The following is an 18,604-nucleotide window of genomic DNA, read 5'->3' on the forward strand; positions in this document are numbered from 1 at the left end:
GGGGGGTGTTGGGGAAAAAACCTAAGGCCTCATGCATGCCAGGTAAGTGCTCTACCATTGCGCCACATCCCTAGCATTAATTTTATAATAATATGTATATAGCATATTATTAACCAAGTTAGAAGATAAACAGCATTTCAGGCAATATGACAATAAATATCAACCATGCTTCTATGCTCCTTTTTAGCTAAAGAAACTTATTCTATCTTTTTTAGCTTAATAGCTAATGACAATGGCATGCCAACACTAATAATTTTGTAATTTCTTGTCAACTTAGTCTAATTTAATTGAAAACAGTCCATTCATAAGAAGTATAAATAGTTCACAGATAAACTTTAAATTGAAATTGCACTTATTCACTATGATACTTTTACTATGCATTCATGTGGCAAAAAAGAATTACACAAAGTCTTAAATGTCTTGCCTGTCCAGGTGTATCCAAAACTCTTAATTCAGAAGTTTCATCTATTTCTCCAAGGGAAGAAGCTCTTGGTGGGGCTGGAGGAGGTTCCGGCTCAAGATCAAAGTCCAATTTGGTTACTGTAGAATCACTTACAAAAGATAAAGCAATTCACCAAAATAGTAATCAAAAGTATTTACTAATTTATTTAATAAAAGCAATTGAACATTTTAAAAGTAAACAGAGCACTTGTTTAAAACTATCATTTGAGATGGCAAGATGGTGGAATAGAGGAAGGAGGCATTTCTCATTTGTTTTGCTTTTTACAATTTGAATGACAGGAATAAGGTATCATAATGAGTCTATGCCTTTGGGGAATGGAATAAGGAGGTTCAGAGGAAGCCACTCTATCATAGCTCTCCAAGAGTAAATCAAAACAGTAATTCAGCACCAGCAAATGGAGCCTACAATGCTGAAAAGAGCGAAAAACTCTTTTCACTTGAAACAGGTGATCTGAATGCTGGGATCAGTAGCCTGGCTGACACTGGGGTATTCAATTCACAACAAATCTGGTGAGCCCGAAAACATCTCTTCCAAGCTTAGAAAGATCTGGAAGATAGGATGACACATTCTATTCTCCTATCTCTAGTACATGAAAGTTTCACTACCGTCTTGGATGGATAGTTCTGATCACAACCCCATCCCCCCCAACCCCACAGGCATCCAAGAAAGTTCACCCTTTGGTGAACACAGATGCCACTAACAAGTTCAACCACTTTGGGTCAGAGCTGAAAATAAACTGCATGATAACTGAAACCCCAGAAAGAAAACACCCTACTTAAAAATTGTGACCAAGAACAACAGATTAGTGAGCTGCTGAAGAACATTATTAATAAGCTTTTTTTTTTTTTTTTAAGATTTCTTAGCATATGGCTTTTGTTCTGAAGTGCCTGTAATTACTAGGGATTAGTATCTCCTCTCGATGTGGTATTAGAGACTGGACATAGCAGCAAGTTAGAACTGGGTCAAGAGAAAGCAGCTCACTAAAAACTACTTTATATAAAAGTAGAAGAGAGAATCATCCCAGAAGATGAACAAAAATACTAATAATATGAAAAAAATCAAGGGAACAAGCCATCCCAAATAGGTCACAACACAAGTGACCCCATGGACATCACAGTGGAGGAAATGCCAGAAAAAGAATTTAGGAAATTGATGATTAAAATAATTGATAAACAAAAAGAAGATATAAGGATTAACTGAGAGAGAATATATAGGAAGTAAAAGAACATTTCAATAAAGAGAGATTCTGAAAAAGAACCAAACAGAAGTATTAGAAATGAAAGATTCAATAATCAAATTAAAAATTCAGTTGAAAGCATCACCAATAGATTAGAGCACTGTGAAGACAGAATTTCAGGCCTCAAAGACCAAGTATAAAATCTTGAAAATAAAGTTGACAAAGAAAAAATTGTAAGAGACCATGATCAGATTAGTCAATCAGGGATAATATTAAGAGACCTAACCTAAGAACCACTGGTATACATAAAGGAACTGAAATACAAACTAAAGGAATGTACAACATTTTCAATGACATTATAATTAGAAGCAGGGCATGGTGATGCATGCCTGTAATCCCAGTGGCTTGGGAGGCTTAGGCAAGAGGATTACAAATTGAAAGCCAGCCTTAGCAAAATCGAGGTGCTAAGCAACTTAGTGAGACCCTGTATCTAAATAAATACAAAATAGGATTGGGAATGTGGCTCAGTAGCTGAGTGCCTCTGAATTTAATCCCTGATACCATCCCCCCAAAAAATATCAGAAAAATTTCCAAATTTCAATCATGAGATGGAAATGCAAATTCAAGAAGTATTTAGAGCTCCTGCTAAATAAAATTTAAAAAGGTCCTTATCAAGATACATTATAAATAAGATTCTTAATATACAAAATAAGAACAGAATTCTCAAAGCAACAAGAGAAAAACAGTCACATTTAGAGGTAAACCAATTAGAATTTTACTGATTTTTCAGTCAAGACCCTAAACAAGGAGGGATTATAGTAATATATATTAAGTCCTGAAGATACTGAGTTCCAGCCAAGATTGCTATATCCAGCAAAACTATCCTTCAGAATTGAAGCTGAAATAAAAAATGGTCTATGGCAAGTAGAAACCAAAAATTTGTGACTACTAAACCACAATCAAACACTGAATATTTCATACAGAAGAAATGAAAAATAAATATCAGTGCCACTGCTTTGCTCTGCAATGCTCTTCCACCATAATGTTCTGCTTCACTATGGGCCCAGAACAATGAAGTTGGCTATCTATGCACTGATACCTCTGAGATAGTAGGCAAATAAATTTTTCCTTTGGTCACAGTGTTGAAACTCTGACTAAAACAAAGAGGGTACTAGGGCCTGAGATGAAGCAAATTGTATCCAGTGCATGCATAATTATGTCAAAATGAACCCCACTGTTACACATGTGCTAATGAAAATAAATAAATACCTATGATAAAAGAAAAAAATAAATAAAAATACTACTTGGAAAAAACTGAGGTTCTCAATAACCACGGTAATCAATATGTACAAATGTCCCAATAACTATTTTGTGTAAGATATGCTTAAAAATCTTAGACACATACCTAGCTGGAGGTGCTAGCTCAGGAATACGCACATCAACCACTGGCACTGTTGCATGCACAGGAGTTTGAGGGCTGAAGGTGCCAGAATGATTTACTGTAGGAATAGCTCTTCTTACTAGCCTTCCCCATGTGGCAATATTAATATTCATTTGAGGAGCTCGGAGAAACGTTTTGCCTGTACATATTGTGAATAAAGAAAACAGAACGAGTAATTTCTTTATATATTACCAAAAGGCATAATTAAAAATTTACATTCATCAGTTTATAATTAATGAAGAACAAAATTTGATATAAAAGATTATTTTTAACTATTTGCTATGAAATATTAGTGCAAAATAGCATAAGATAGTTTAAAAAATAAATACGTAAGAAATTGTTATACATATGTAGTTAAGGTTTTAAAAAGAATCTCTTCTTTTTAAAACCTTAACTAGACACAAACTAGTTGGGTTTTTTTGTTTGTTTGTCCTTTATTTTCATTTTGATACAGGGTCTTGCTAAATTGCCCAGGCTGGCCCTGAACTTGCCATCCTCCTACCTCAGCTTCCCCAGGTGCTGAGATTATAGGCATGTGCCACCACACCCAGCCAAACTATAATATTTAAGGATGATTCACTAATGTCTGAGTTTGCTTCAAATAATCTGACTAAGGAGTATGGGCAGACAGGATGTGAATAAAACAAAATTGGCCATCAGTTGATTACTGCTGAAGCTGGGTGATAGTAAACTAAAATGTTCTGTAATAAAATTCTAGAAATAAATGCACAACTAAAAAGAAACTACATATGGATATTACTTTTAAGATTTAATAAAACACGAGAACATTTTATATTTGATTCTTAGAAATTACCTTGCTGTTTTGAAAAAATTTTCTTTTGTCTTTGGAGTTTTGGTCTTCTTTCAATGACTGGATTAAAAAAGGTAACCTGCAGTGATGAAAATTCAAGGTGACATGAAAATAGCATTGAATTTATGGTTCATGAAATCCACTAAACTCATAGCATTTTAAGCTTAAGGGAATCTTAGCTATAATTTTGTCCAATCCTCTCATTTTCTAGATGAGAAAACAGATATAGAGAGGATAAATGATTTTTCTCAAGGTCACATACCTATTCAGTGGCAGAGCTGAGTCAAGAATTCAAGTCATCTTAGTCTTTCAGCCTAACACTCTTTCCAATTCTACATCATGTTACCTATACATAATTTCAATTGTAGTTATACACAGTTAATAAAATACATTTATTACCTCTGCAAATAAAGTACCCTGTGGTTCCAAATATAGACACATGCCATGCCGTTGGTTGTCTAAAAAATCTTCTAACCTCAGAAATTTTACAGCACACAGAGATCGCCAATCACGCCAATAAACTGAAATTTCCAGTTCACGTGACTAGGATAATTAAAAAAATAAATAAACAGAAAAGACATCATTGGACACACACTTGATTAAAATATCACAAAAAATATGAGATACAAATACAATAAACAAAGGTAACACAAAGATAACACTATTTTAAATAAAATTCTATAATGTTTCTTAATTGTATATTCTTTTAATAAACTAATACATTTTAATTTAAAAGCACAAACTCAAGAAGACATTCTCTGGGTAAGGTATTTCCAAAGTACACTTAAAGAATGCATATGGGAACCACTAGTACAGATGAATGCCCACAGAAGTCTTCCCATTTAAAGTTTCAATCTTTCTTATTTCCCTTCTTCATATGTATCACTTGCTATGCTACTGTGAAAAGACCCCAGTACTTGCCTCACAGAATCCATGTCAAACCTTATTTCTTTCCCACTATTGAGCAAGGGAATGATCTGCAAATAGCATTTATTCTGCACTTACAATATGCCACACACTGTGGCAAGCACTTTAAGAGTATTAATATTAGATCATTTAATCTTCAAAAAAAAAAATCTAGCTGGTAGCAAGGCTAGTAAGTGCAGCAGCCTGAGTAGGTAGGGAAGAAAGGGGATATTCAGCTTATGCTTTCTGCCTTAAAATGTTTATGTATTATAACGTTTTAAAAAAGAACACCAAAGTAGTAAGAACTTTAATACTGAAAACATAGGAACCAGTTAAATGTAACATATCCTTAGGAAAGAATACATGATAATCATCAAAAACAATGCTTCAGGAGGAAACATATTTAAGGTTTTTACAACCTATTACTAAATGCAAACACAGAATGTAGGTTATAAGTTGGAGTCAAGTCATAAACTGACCTCTACATATCTTATAATATCTATACATTTTAATTATAACGAAGTACTAGACTCTTCCATTATTTTCTCAAGATTATGCAGACCATCCAGAAAGAGAGAAAAATACTTTTCTCTTTAGGGTCTACAAAGTAATAAATTACTTCTTTTATATGACAAATTTCAATTTATGAAGCTATGCATAAGTTTCTGATATACATAATAAAAATTCTTTCCTTAAGTTATAAAACTAGTTGATACAAATGAATAGATAAACACTTATAAAAATGCAACATGATAAAAATCTGTCATAACACAATGCTTCAGAGAGACTCATAGCCGATCAGGAAAAGACTCAGAACAACATATCAATGGCATGTGATCCCAGGGCTTCCTATCTCAATTCTTCCCTCTGACTCATAATTAATATGGAAGAGGATGCTTATCATGAAAGGGAAAGAATGAGAAGAATAATTATTACTTTAGGATTAACAAATGGTATAGAGAATAGATGTGATACTAATGCTATCACACTGCATTCAAGTTAAAAGCTTAATTATTTTGGTAACAGTTGTTTTGTGAAATATGATGGTAGAACAACTATATTGGGAACTGGTAATTTAGATTACTTATTTTTAGACTAGGAGAAGAGAGAGGATTACTTTCTCTTATCTTCTTCCTTAGGGAAGAAAACTTGTTATGGACAGGCAGGTACAAGTGGCACAGAAGCTAGGGATGGCATCAGTATTTTTTTACAGATTCTCATACTTTCACACTGCTACATTTCTGAAATTATGCTTTACCCTGGATGAAAGTGGATTCTCTCACCTCATTTGTTATTTATTCTAGTCATTCTGGTAAACTTAACATATTGATTCATCTCTTTCCTCAGGCTTTTTATTCCATGCTTCAAATGGAAATATGTTACAGATTTAAATGGGATAGACTTTAAGCTAGATTTCCTAGAGTTCTATAATGAGAAATTAGGTATAAACATCTTTACTTTTTATTGCTTTGCATTGTTCCCTGTCAAAATCACTCTTAAGAACATAAGAGGGAGGACGGCTGTGATCTAGAAATTTTTATTTCAGTACTGCATAATCTATGTCATGAATCCTCAATCCTTTTTAACCCCTGATATCAAGTGCAGTTTGGGTAAATCAGCCTGGGATATAGAATTGAAGCATCTACTACTGTTTAGAATTTAACATGCAAGTTTGACTGCTGCTTTTGTAGAAATTTCCTAGATAAAGGAGATCTGGTCTAAAGGCAAGGGCATGCTCATATATAACTGAAAACTACAGGAATAATGAAATTCTAGATGGAAGAAATCTACTACCCCCCAGCCAAAAAAAAAAGCTGAGTGGTACGATTTGAGTTAGGTTAACTAATTGGCAGTACTGGCAGACCATGAATGCTTGTGTTTCATTTTGCTGTATTTGAATCTACGATCAATGAGAAAAGTGTATGAGAGAAATAAGAAATCTGTGTGGCTTATCTCTCTAAGGCCTGAATATAAACAGAAAAAGGTAAGGGACATTGAATCAGCTTTACCCATAGTGAAGGAAGGAAAGCAAAAAATTAAAAAATGTGTGGCAGTTAAAAAAAAATAACAGCAGCCAAACAAAACAAAGAACAAACAAAAACTCCCCAAATAATGGAAACAGTATACATTTAGCACAAAGAAGGCTGATGTTTCTAAATGGTTGTTGAAAAGCTCTGGGTATCAGCCAGAGAATACTTTCATTTTTCAAAGGATACACTGACATCTATTGGACACCATGGGAATCACTAGCTCAAGGTAATTCATAGTTTCACCATTAGAATACTACATACATGCCTTTTGATGACATCATATCTATGCTAAGCTAGGTTTTCACAATAATAAAAAGCAACTTCATATGAAAAATCTGCAGAAGAGGAAATGAAGAACCATTTGATTCAGGGCTTTAAGAAATAATACAGTGTACAACAGGTAGACATCCCATTTGTTAATTTCAGTTACATAAGAATGAAATAAGACTCTTTTCTCTCGATACTTTTTTTCCAAAATCTATTGGGGTTAATTATCTAGTGTATAAACACTACTTATTAACTACTTCTTAATAAATGGAGTATTGGGTATTTCTTTTGTTCTAGAGACATACTGTGAAAAAAACTACTAGAACAGCAAGAACACTGAACTGAGAAAGTTTGGGAACTTTAATAAAAGGAGAGTACGCCTCCACTACTGAAAAGAGGCAAAACATGAACTTTCTGTTGCTACAATAGTGAAAATTACTCAAAGCTTAGGAAATTCAAGAGCTGAGGAATGATGATGTTTTCACAAAGATACACATGGCAGATGTCATATTTATTAGTGTTCAATAGGCTTCTGTGGACAACACAGCCTTGGGAAATATATCAGTTAAGATTCCAGGAAACAAGCAGATTGAATAGTGAAAGGATTTAACTAAAGAGGGTTTTAAAAACTGGCTGCTTTCAGAGGCGTGATGAAAGTTAAGGAACTAACAAAGAACAAAAATTGAAAGGCTAGCAGTAGTCCAACCCTAGCCTAAACGTGTAAAAGCAATATTACAAAAATCCACTGAGACTGACTGGATCTTGGAAAAGAAACTCTCCAGCAGGAGGTGTAGCCATAGATACACTGCTGTGAAAAACAGCAAAGTAGGGATGAAGGAAGAGAAACAAAAATCCTGATTGCCCTTTCCTTCTGCCCACTAATCTCCCACTGTCTTTCATCTTAAATCAGAGCCCAGTAAATTTCAAAGTCACACACTAATCTATAGAAGTACAGAATAGGATGGGGTAGAAAAAAAAAAAACCTGGAATCCACTAGGGACAAACAGAAAACAACTACCTGGGGAAACAGTAATATGTTTTCAAGTTCAGAAGTCCAGTGAGGGAGACTCTTGAGCTGAAATGTATGTGAAATCTTGGAGCCTTTTGGGAGGATGAGAAATACAGAGAGAGGAGCAGGATAGATAAAATGAAGAATATAAGGATGTGATCTCTGCTTGAAGTCACCTGTGATGTGGATAATTTTACTCCCTTTGTAGTGCAAAACACAAGTAAATAATTATGATAGAAATATGAGTGTACATAGTCACTTATTATGTCAATTATTATCTGCTAAAGTTACATAGTTTCCCTTTTATTCCCGACTCCTTATATACTTTTCATCCTCCATGACTTAATACACATTGTTCCTATTTCCAAACTTTATCTTATTCTTCAACCAAAATCTATACTGTTACCTATGATTTTCCCACTAGTTTTTCCTCATCCCAGCCGAAATTCTCTTTTCATGAAGATCAAATTAAACATTTGACTCTATAACAATTACATTCTTGATTAAATCCAATCCACATCTCCCACATTGCTGAGTTTTTAAATTAGCTACCTTATTAACCCTTTAAGGTACTTGTATTCTCAAATCTGAAAATCTGTGACTGTCATCAATTCTGGAAAATTCAGCCATTACTGCTTCAGACAGCCTTTGTCCTCTACTCCATCCTTCTGGAACTCCATTTAATTCTTATTCTATCTTAATTCTTATTCCCGTCTCTCAGACTTTCCTTCAAATTTTTTATCTCTTTGTGTTGTACTCTAGGCAACTTCTTTAGCTATCTTCCAAGCTAACTCTTCTTTTGTTTAGCCTATCCTCTTAGTTTTCAATATCAAATGTTAACATTGCCTATTTTTAAAAGTCCTATTTGGATGTTCTTCCCCGCAGCATCAAAAATTTATCAACTATTGGTCAGTCATGCTTTACTTTTAACCCCTCCTTTTCTTTTATTTCCCCCCTGGTGCTAGGGATTGAACACAGGGCCTCATGCATACTAGGCAAACACTCTGCCTCTGAGCTACTTTCCCAGACCTCCTGCATTATTTTGAAGCAAATTCCAGATATCATTTTATTTGATTAATTTAATCCCTGCCTACTCTTATTGGCTTATCATTCATTCTTTGCTTATGTTTTAAAATTCTTTTGTTCTTTCTTTAAAGATTAAACTTTATATTCTCCATATAACAATTCCATTATGTTTCTGCATATTCGTTGGTGGGTTTATCCTCATGTACTTTTATAAATTTTCATATTTACATGACAGTAGAGTATATTTTGATATATTTATACAAACATGGAATATACCTTATTCTGATTAGGATCCCAGTCTTGTGGTTGTACATGATGTGAAGATTCACTTAGGTGTATTCAGAAATAAGCAAATCCCCCAAAACCAAAGGTTGAATGTTCTCTCTGATATGTGGATGCTAATATACAATGTCAGGGGAGGAGGTGAAGAATAGAAGTTTAATGAATCAGACAGTGGAATGAGTCTACCCTCAGAACTTTTAAATCTGGGATGAAAGTTCATATTGGATAGAATTCATCCCTAAGCTTCTAAAACATATTTAATAGGTTTTAATTTTGCCTCAAATTAATTTTTTAAAACCTAATCTGAGCTTAAGTTTCTTTACAGTAGTATTACTTCTAATTCTTTTCTATTTCTCACATTGTTAAATGGAGGTCTTCAGTATTAAAGGTCAGAGAGGCATAAAAAGCATTTTAAAATGCTTATACTGTATTTAAGAACAATTATTTTCTAGCAACAGGTGAGGCATGAAAATTTAAACCAGATTCAGTTATGGGGAAGAGGTTGAGACTGGGTAAGGAAGAAGGCATTTTCATGTAAACATGAAACATGTCTTTGTCCCTCAGATTCTGCTATGTGTGTTTATTTGGGAATCTACTTGGGAATCACTGTATCAATCAGAATGTCATCTTCCTCAGGTATGTTGATATAAAAAAAATATAAGTTAAAGAAAAAGGCTAAGTTTAAAAATTAATCTTGCATAAATTATTTCCATTCATTCCATTAATACTTAGTGATTATCTAAATTAAGTATCTTCTGTGATAGGTACAAAGATAAGCAACATATATTCCTGTTTTCAAGTGATTCATAGTTTTACTGGAAAGGTGTAAATGTAAATAAATATGAGTAATAAAATGATTTTTGTAAGGGAAGAGTACAAGGAAGATTGAAAAAGATGAGACTCAAATTGGGCTTTAAGAGATGAGTCACAAGACTGAAAGCAGAGAGGACACAATGATCAGAGGAAAAAGAATGTACAAAGGTTAAAGAAGTAGACAGTATATTTTAGAGAGGATATAGTTTCATGTAGTTAAGCCTAGAATATGGGAAATAAGGATAAAAAGACAGGTAGAGCAAGATCATGAAGAACTTTGTATGACAACAAAATAATTTGATCTTTAACTTGGAAACTATAGGCCAGCACTAAAGGGTAAAACATGAAGGGGTAGAGGTGAATCACCTCGGGAAGTACAGTAGAGCCCTAGGATCATATTATCTTATGCCTACAGATGGAATAAATTTTTGTAGAACAAATAGTTCATTCAAGTCTCAGCTCCATATCATTGATAGTTTTAGAACTTTAGACAAGTTACTTTTACCTTTCTGGTCCTCAGTTTGCTTACCTGTAAAATATGCACAATAATATGCTATTTGTTGTCTAGGGTTGTGTGAGAACTAAAAGTTAACAGAAGCCCAGCACTAAATTTTTATTATTTTTCTTACTGTAATACGCAATTAAAAAAATTTACCCAGGCAGAAGGATGAGAAACAGACAAGTTAGTAAGCTATAATGAAGAACACAGACTTTTATTTTAGACAGACTAGGCTTTAGTGTCAAGATACTTGTGATGATTCTCAGCTCTCTCACTTTCTAGCTGTGTGGCCTGAGAAAAATTAGAAGTCTTGGGACATCAGTAATCCTTAGAACAGCTAAAATAATTATATATATCTCATAAGATTACTGAAAGGATTAAACGAGAAACTATATATAATGTGTCTTATTTAGAACCTATTACAGCAACAGAAGCTCCAATGTAGTATGTGAACATGATTAACTTTTTCAAGAATCTTGTTTGTGAGAAGCCGATCAATAGAGCTACAAGGAAGCAATAAAATAAAATAAAATAAAATAATGGAAGGAATGCAAACATGTAATAATAATCAAAGGTAAGAGGAAATGAGGTTAAGATATATAGGTCACAGCAGGTATAATTGATGGAAGAAGGTTTCAAGAGATTACAAAGAATGGGAATTAGAAGACAATTTAGATCACAGACTCTAATAGGAATGAGACAGACTTCTTTCTCTGAAACCAAGATGATGATGCAGAAAATTTAGTGAATGGTAGCAGGAATATGAAGTCTAATGGGCTTAATCTAAAACAGAAGTAAAGGAGTATGAGATGGGGGAAACAAAAATTACTGGTAAGAGTTGGATTTGAAATGTACAATTAACTTTTAGAGTAAGCCTTACTGAGGGTGGAAACTAAAATACACACTGTAAGTATTACTAACTTCAGCAGCACTTAGCATATGAAAGTAGAAAAGCTACATGGCAGGAATAATATGCTGTTTTAGGTTTCCACAGCAGGTATGGTATAAAGACAAGGTCGAAGGATGTTGTGGGGGCATCAGCAAGGAAACAGTTCCGAATAACACTGATTTTAGGGTGCACAGAAAAGGAAATGAAGTTTGGAAGGAATTAATAACATAAAAAATATCTAGAATATTAAGGAAATGAAAATATGTGATTAAATAGTTAGCTTTATGGTAATAAAACAAAGCCGGGAGTAATAAGAGCTATCATTTACTACTCAACTATCATGTAAAGGTATTATTTTAGGTGTTTTATGCAGTTATCTCATTTAGAAGAACAAGAGATTTGGTAGCGAAAGTTTGGAATACTGAATTTAAGATTTCAACAATTTATTATATATTTTATAAAAAACTAGACAGGAGGAGTTTGAAGATTCCCAACACAATGAAATGATAAATGTTTAAAGAGATGGAAATGCTAATTACCCTAATCATTCTTCATTACATACATGTATCAAATTATCATACTATATTACATAAATATGTATAATTAAAATAATTTTGAATGAAAACAACAGATTTAAGTTGAATAGAAAAATTTATTGCTAAAATAACCCAGGAATAAAAGTACAATGGAGCTGAGTTACAAGAAATTTGAAATAAGGGTGTGTTGAATGGGTTGTGTGTTTTAAGTCCCTCCTAACAATGGCAAATGTTAGAGCAAAGGGAAAAACAAAGTCATCCTTAATGAATTTAGCAGAATGCCTGATGGTCAAGAAATGATAAAAACAAAGAACAACAACAAAAAGGTCCAGACACAGAGGTGCGCACCTGTAATCTCAGCCACCTAGGAGGCCAAAGCAAGAGGATCATAAATTTGAGGCTAGATTCAGTAATTTAGAGAGACCCTGTCTTAAATAAATAAATGGAGATGTAGCTTCATGGTAAAGCGTCCCTGATTTAATCCCCGAGCCAAAAAAAAAAACTAACTGATTTTATATATAGTTGATGATCCCAAAGGAGTCACATAGTCTGAGGAGGATATGACATGTTCATGATATATTATTTAATAGAAGAATCTGGAAGAGCCAAAGGAAGGTGAAAACCATTATAGCTTCATTACAAGTTAAAAACCCAGCATCTAAGATGATCTCAATCTCCCATGATAGCTTGATCAAACTTGTTATCACAGGAAAGGGGAGGAAATTCAAGGAAAAAGAGAAATTGCACAGCCCCCCCCCCCTTTTGAGCAGTACTAGGAACTGAATACCAGGAGGTTCTCTATTACTGAAATGTACCTGCAGCCCTTTTTACTTTTTGAGACATGGTCTCCCTAAGTTGTCCAGGCTGGGCTCAAACTTGCAATCCTCCTGCCTCAGCCTACTGAATAGCTGGGATTATAGGTATATACCACTGTACTCAGCTATCATGTTTATAATATAAAAAAGACCGGTTTTATAAGAAAATAAAAGAGAAACTTGATATAATACAGAACCATTAGTCCGTAGCTATTAAGAATTCTGGATTATACCCTAGGCTAGTTATTTAACCTTTAAACCATAATTTCCTTAATTTGCACAATATAGGAGCTGAAGTACATAAGCAATTAAAAAACATTTTAAGTGGCAAAATCCAAATGACATCTTACATAGAATTCCAAAACAAAACAAAAAGGACTCCGTGTTACCTCCTGAGACAATTTTACAGAACACTGGAACTCCCTGGAATATAATTTTAATTTTTCTAGAAGAATTCTAGATCTAGGTCATTTCTACAATTATCTTACAATTTTAAGAAGAACTATTGATTTCTTTCATTCTTTGTTTATTCAATGGTGATGGTGATAGATCGCAGGGCCTCATGCATGCTAGGCAAGTGCACTTACCTTTAAATTTCATCTACAACCTCTATCTATCTATAGACAGGGTCTCTCTATTAAACTGCCCAGGCTGGTCTTATACTCCTGGATGCAAGTGATCCTCCCAGAACCGCAGCATCCTATATAGCTATAGCTAGTACAACAGGAGTAGTCCAAGACTTATATTTCTATAAACATTTTCCATAAATAAATATTCTATCATTATAAGAAATAATAAAAGAGTAAAAAGCACATGTAAATGTAAAATGTACTATGTAAACATAAAGAACTATTGTAATAGGAAATGTGGTCTCTGCCAAGAAGTTTATAATCAAATTAGGGGCAAGGAATAGGAATACTGGGAGCAATAAGGACTAGCTGGTTTGAGAATATGGCTTTACTAAGCCATGCAGTGTCTTCAAAGTTTCAAAGGGAGCACAACTCCAAGTGGGAAAAAATGTCTGATATCATAGAGTAGAAAAATAATTTTAGTTGTAGATCTCAAGTTATGAACAGCCAATAGTTATCAGAGACTTTCTAGTGTTCTAAACTAATAGTTTAGATAATTATAAACTATTTTCTCTTTCCAGGCATTCACCATTTTTTGTACTTTTCTCTCTGTGCCACCTCTATCTTTATATCTCATTCAAATTATCATAGGGAAAAGAACATACCTTTAGAAGCAGGACACTGAAAGTCTATAGTAGTTCTAAAATTTATTTATATGTAACTATGCTGGTTTCTCAGTTACTTCAATGACTGCAAGACCCAATTTATTTTAAGTTCTCTTTTTTAAATATACAACTCTCTCAATAACCTTACTACATGTAAAATCTCCCAATTAGTCATTTTCATTTTTTTTTTTTCTTTTTTTGGTACCAGGGATGAAACTAACACAGGGGTTCTTTACCACTGAGCTACATCCCCTGCCCTTCTTATTTTAGGACAGGGTCTCACTAAGTTGATTAGGATCTTGCTAAGTTGCTGAAGCTGGCCTCAGGCTTGCAATCCTCCTTCCTCAGCCTCCCAAATTGCTGGGATGCATCACAGTGCCTAGTTTTAACATAGATTCGATCCTCACACATCTCACTGAAATAGATAATATAAAAGATTCGAAAACTGGACTACACAACAGGCTAAGCATTTTGTTAAGTACATGTAACATTTAAGTGGTTGACATAATTTTGAACCAAGAAAAGCAATAATAAAGGTCTGAGCTAGTATGCTTGCTTTGAAGACTTTATTGGAAAAATATCTTAATAAAAGCTGGAGCGATAACAGCCAAAATATTTTCATAGATTACATCACCATTAAGCCTTATAAATCTGCTTTCTGAATATGATATAACACAAAGCTTAAACTCTTTAATTTTCAGATAAAGTTATGATTGATTTTTAACATTTTCATCCCATACTCAAAAAATGAATTTGAATCTAAGATCAAGTCATCATTGTATATCTATTGAATATACTGTGACAAGTTAATTTCAATTGGGTTCTACAGCCACAGAATGGATTCTAGCTATTTATATCTTCATGAAAGACACTGAGATACATGGGAAGTGAAGAGACTTGAGTGTAACTTGAGTATAAGAGCTCCTTTCTTTCTTTCTGATATGGGGGATTGAACCCAGGGGTGCTTAACCACTGAGCCACATCTTCAGCCTTTTTTATTTTTTGAGACAGGGTCTCACTTAGGGCCTTGCTAAATTGCTGAGGCTGGCTTTGAACTTGCAATCCTACTGCCTCAGCCTCCTGAGTCACTGGGATTACAGGTGTGCACCACAGTGTTCGCCAAGAGCTCCTTTCAAACTCAGCTTTGGTAAGATAACCTGAACGTGGTGGGTCAGAAGAATCACTTCAGTGATTAGACTGTGTGTTATTAAAACAACAAACACAATATTAGATTTAGCTGGTTTGTTGGTTTTTCTAGTTTAATATAAAGCACACATTTTCAAGTGAATGCACAAATAAAAGCTATAATAGGAATCTGATATTTACCTGTACATAAAAGTAGACTTCTATGTAACTTACTACATGAGAATGTCAAAAAAAATATACCTTTCTTTTATTCTTGTTAAGAATAAAGTCTGTTAAAGTCTTCCAAAATAATAAAACATTTAAAACATTCAAAACAAAATTTTTAGTATAATGAAAATTCAAGTAAAAATTTCCTCATCTTACCCTGTCTAGTTCCAGTGTAAACTTCTGGTCCCATGACTGATTGGAAATGGGTTTCCAGCTAGTTTGACCAACCACAGTATTATCTAGCTTCAAAACAGCACAGACATCATCTGTAATTAAAATTTATAAGCTTGTTTAAAGACTTTAAACCTTTAATATTGCTGCCACTATAGCAATGAAAAATCTTAAGATTCTTTGAAAATGTTTTTTCATATTTAATTCTTTAGTTTTTTAATCCTAAATTGCTATATAAATACTCCCACTAGACCCTTCCAGATTATCCTGTTTGATAAAACACAAATGGTAACTGCTATCTAGTTTGTACATAAAAGAATGTGAATTAAAGGATTCACAGTCGTTGTTTGCCACAATGGATGATCAAAAATCCAGTTTTTCTTTGTTTACTCTTGTTTATATTTAAAGTTTGGCAGCCTCAAACAACTCTTTATTTTCACAAACCCTCTAAGCACAATCAACTACAGACAAGTTCACTTTTGTACTCTATACTAGGTTTAATTGTCATATGCTTTTTCATCCTAGATATACACTTATGTATAGTTTACAACTATACTTCACAATGTCTCCAAAGTGCTTCCTAAATATTTTTTCATTTTATTCTCCTCAATCCTTACCCTCTGATTCCTATTAAAGTTGACTTGCAGGTTGCTATCCCAGTACACAGGTTTGGTCCAATAGTTAGTTATGCAAAATTCAATATTAGTTTTGAAGTATCACCAAACCATTAAAAGAATCAAGGTATGATCCTACAAGAAGAACAAGTCTCATTGTCTCTGTATATTTTTCAGGTGGGCATAAAGAGTGATTTTTCAATATTTCATTCTTTCAAAAGAATTACCATTGTTTGTCATTCATTCATACATTTTCAGTAAAATAAATTCTGCTGCCCTTTTGCTTCCTATCATTACAGTTTTAATATTTTAAATTTAACTACACAAATTATAATTTTCAAGTTTTTTTTTCCCACTTGGACACCTTCCATTCTTTTCTGTCCCCATTGATAATTTCTTTGTCTAGTCCCTTTCATTTGTTATATTCTTTAAAAAAGTGTGGTTACTGAACTGGACAAGTCATCGGTTTTTAGGAGATTTCGACTACTTCCACTTTTACTTTTACTCGTTCTGCTCATGAAAGATGATCTGGTTTCACTCGGACTCCAACCAGGTAGAGCAACAGATGTTGCTTTTGATCGTCCAGGGACATTCTCTAGGATGTCTTGGCAGCCCATAAGACGAACTTCCAAAGTACCTAGTAGCATAAATAAAAACAAATAAGAATATCAATTCTTAATATATAGAACTATGTTTCTGCTATATATTTAAAAAGAGAAAAAAATAAAATTAAAAGGATCTTCTAAAATAGCAAAAACTCTTCTCCTAGAGGACCTGTAAGGTTAACTATCAACTTTCCTGCTTTACTCAGAGAAACCACTGAAAATTTTTAGAAAACTATAAGAACTTTTAAAGGAAAGAACAATACCCCCCAAAGCTGACTGTAGGGCATAAAATAAGTTACATGAACCTCTTATATATTTGAATACTCATTTCTATTAATTACATGAAAAAAATTCTTGAATTATGTGGATAGAGAACTTTGAAAGGGGAACATGAAGTTAAATAATATATCTATTGAAATAGCACACAGAAATTATAAATAAGTCTGACAATGGGAATAATAGTTATGGTTACTAGTATTCAGCTAACATAGAAAAGGACTTCACAGGTTTTTTACATAAACAACCACTGTTCTGTTTGATATGTAAAATTACCATATTATCTTTCCATTCTGAGAGGTTAGTCAAATGAGTAAAGGTTGTAATTAAGCATAAAATAATTGCTATTTTCTTAGGCAAATAATACTAAAAGTGTTCAAAAGGCCATCTGGAGACGAAGCTTTGTCATCATTTGGGCTACACTATATAAGAATTAAAAATGCCGCTTTAAGGTTTGGAGAGTGGTAGAGTGGTAGAATTCAGTGACACACAAGGTCTCTCTCATACCTTATTCAAAGTACTAATCAGCACCTGCTTATGAATAAAATGCTTGAGGCAAGGGAACCATCTGAAAAATCAGAAACAGCAATACTCAGTGTACACAGGGAAGAAGCCTGTTCTTACCAACTAGGACTGAAAATCTTAATTCCTGGAACACTGGAGAGTCTTGCCCCACAGCAGAAAGAACAATTACCCCTAAATGGCGTTCTTGTTATACATAACAAATGTCAAAAAGCAATACTGAAAAGATAAAATAAGTAACTCTGTCCTAGAACAAAGCTTAAAAATATTTACAGAAATTAAAAAGTATCTAGCACTCAACAAGAAAAAATTCAAAATATTTTCCATCTAATCAAAGATTATCAGGTGTATTTGTTTTTTCCCAGTGTTCCAATTACCACAAAGTTAGTAGCCTGCCATAAATGTTAGAATTTGCAGACAAGGACATTAAAATAATTATTATAGCTATATTCCATCTGTTCAGAAGTTGAACAGATACATGAATGAAATAAAACAGACCCAAACCAAATTTCTAGAGATACTTCACAGACAATGTCTGAGATGTCTTTAAAAGTACACTGAATGAACTGGTGATAGATTAAATATTTAAAAGATTAGTGAAGTTGAAGACACAGCAAAAAAAAAAAAAAAAAGGAAGAAAGAAGACTTGAGAGGGGGGAAAAAAAGAACAGAACATATGTTAATGATGAATTTAACAACATGTAGCCTCATTTGTGTAACTGAAGTTCCTGAGGAACAGCAGGGAGAAGAGGAAAGAGATATATATACATATGTATACATCTATGTATACATATATGCATATGTATGTAGGTATATATATATATAAAATGAATATGTAAAAATTCTCCAAATTTGATGAAAACTA

General features: G+C 33.4%; 1 protein-coding gene across 4 annotated transcripts in view; it reads right to left on the reverse strand.

The window, feature by feature from the left end:
- Pkn2 (protein kinase N2) overlaps positions 1 to 18,604 on the reverse strand; it is a 117,382-nt gene that overhangs the window by 20,994 nt on the left and 77,784 nt on the right. For 2 of the 4 annotated variants that reach the window (XM_048814968.1, XM_015504722.2), the window contains exons 7-12: positions 16,788 to 16,973; positions 15,708 to 15,817; positions 4,292 to 4,435; positions 3,896 to 3,971; positions 3,046 to 3,220; positions 425 to 551 (exon numbers count right to left, since the gene is read on the reverse strand). In XM_048814968.1, coding sequence (XP_048670925.1) covers positions 425 to 551; positions 3,046 to 3,220; positions 3,896 to 3,971; positions 4,292 to 4,435; positions 15,708 to 15,817; positions 16,788 to 16,973 — 818 coding nt within the window. The remainder of the gene's footprint in view (positions 1 to 424; positions 552 to 3,045; positions 3,221 to 3,895; positions 3,972 to 4,291; positions 4,436 to 15,707; positions 15,818 to 16,787; positions 16,974 to 18,604) is intronic. The other 2 variants (XM_015504723.2, XM_048814970.1) reach the window with 2 other exon arrangements.

Source organism: Marmota marmota, unplaced genomic scaffold, assembly GCF_001458135.2.
Source record: "Marmota marmota marmota unplaced genomic scaffold, marMar, whole genome shotgun sequence".
Lineage (NCBI taxonomy): Eukaryota > Metazoa > Chordata > Mammalia > Rodentia > Sciuridae > Marmota > Marmota marmota.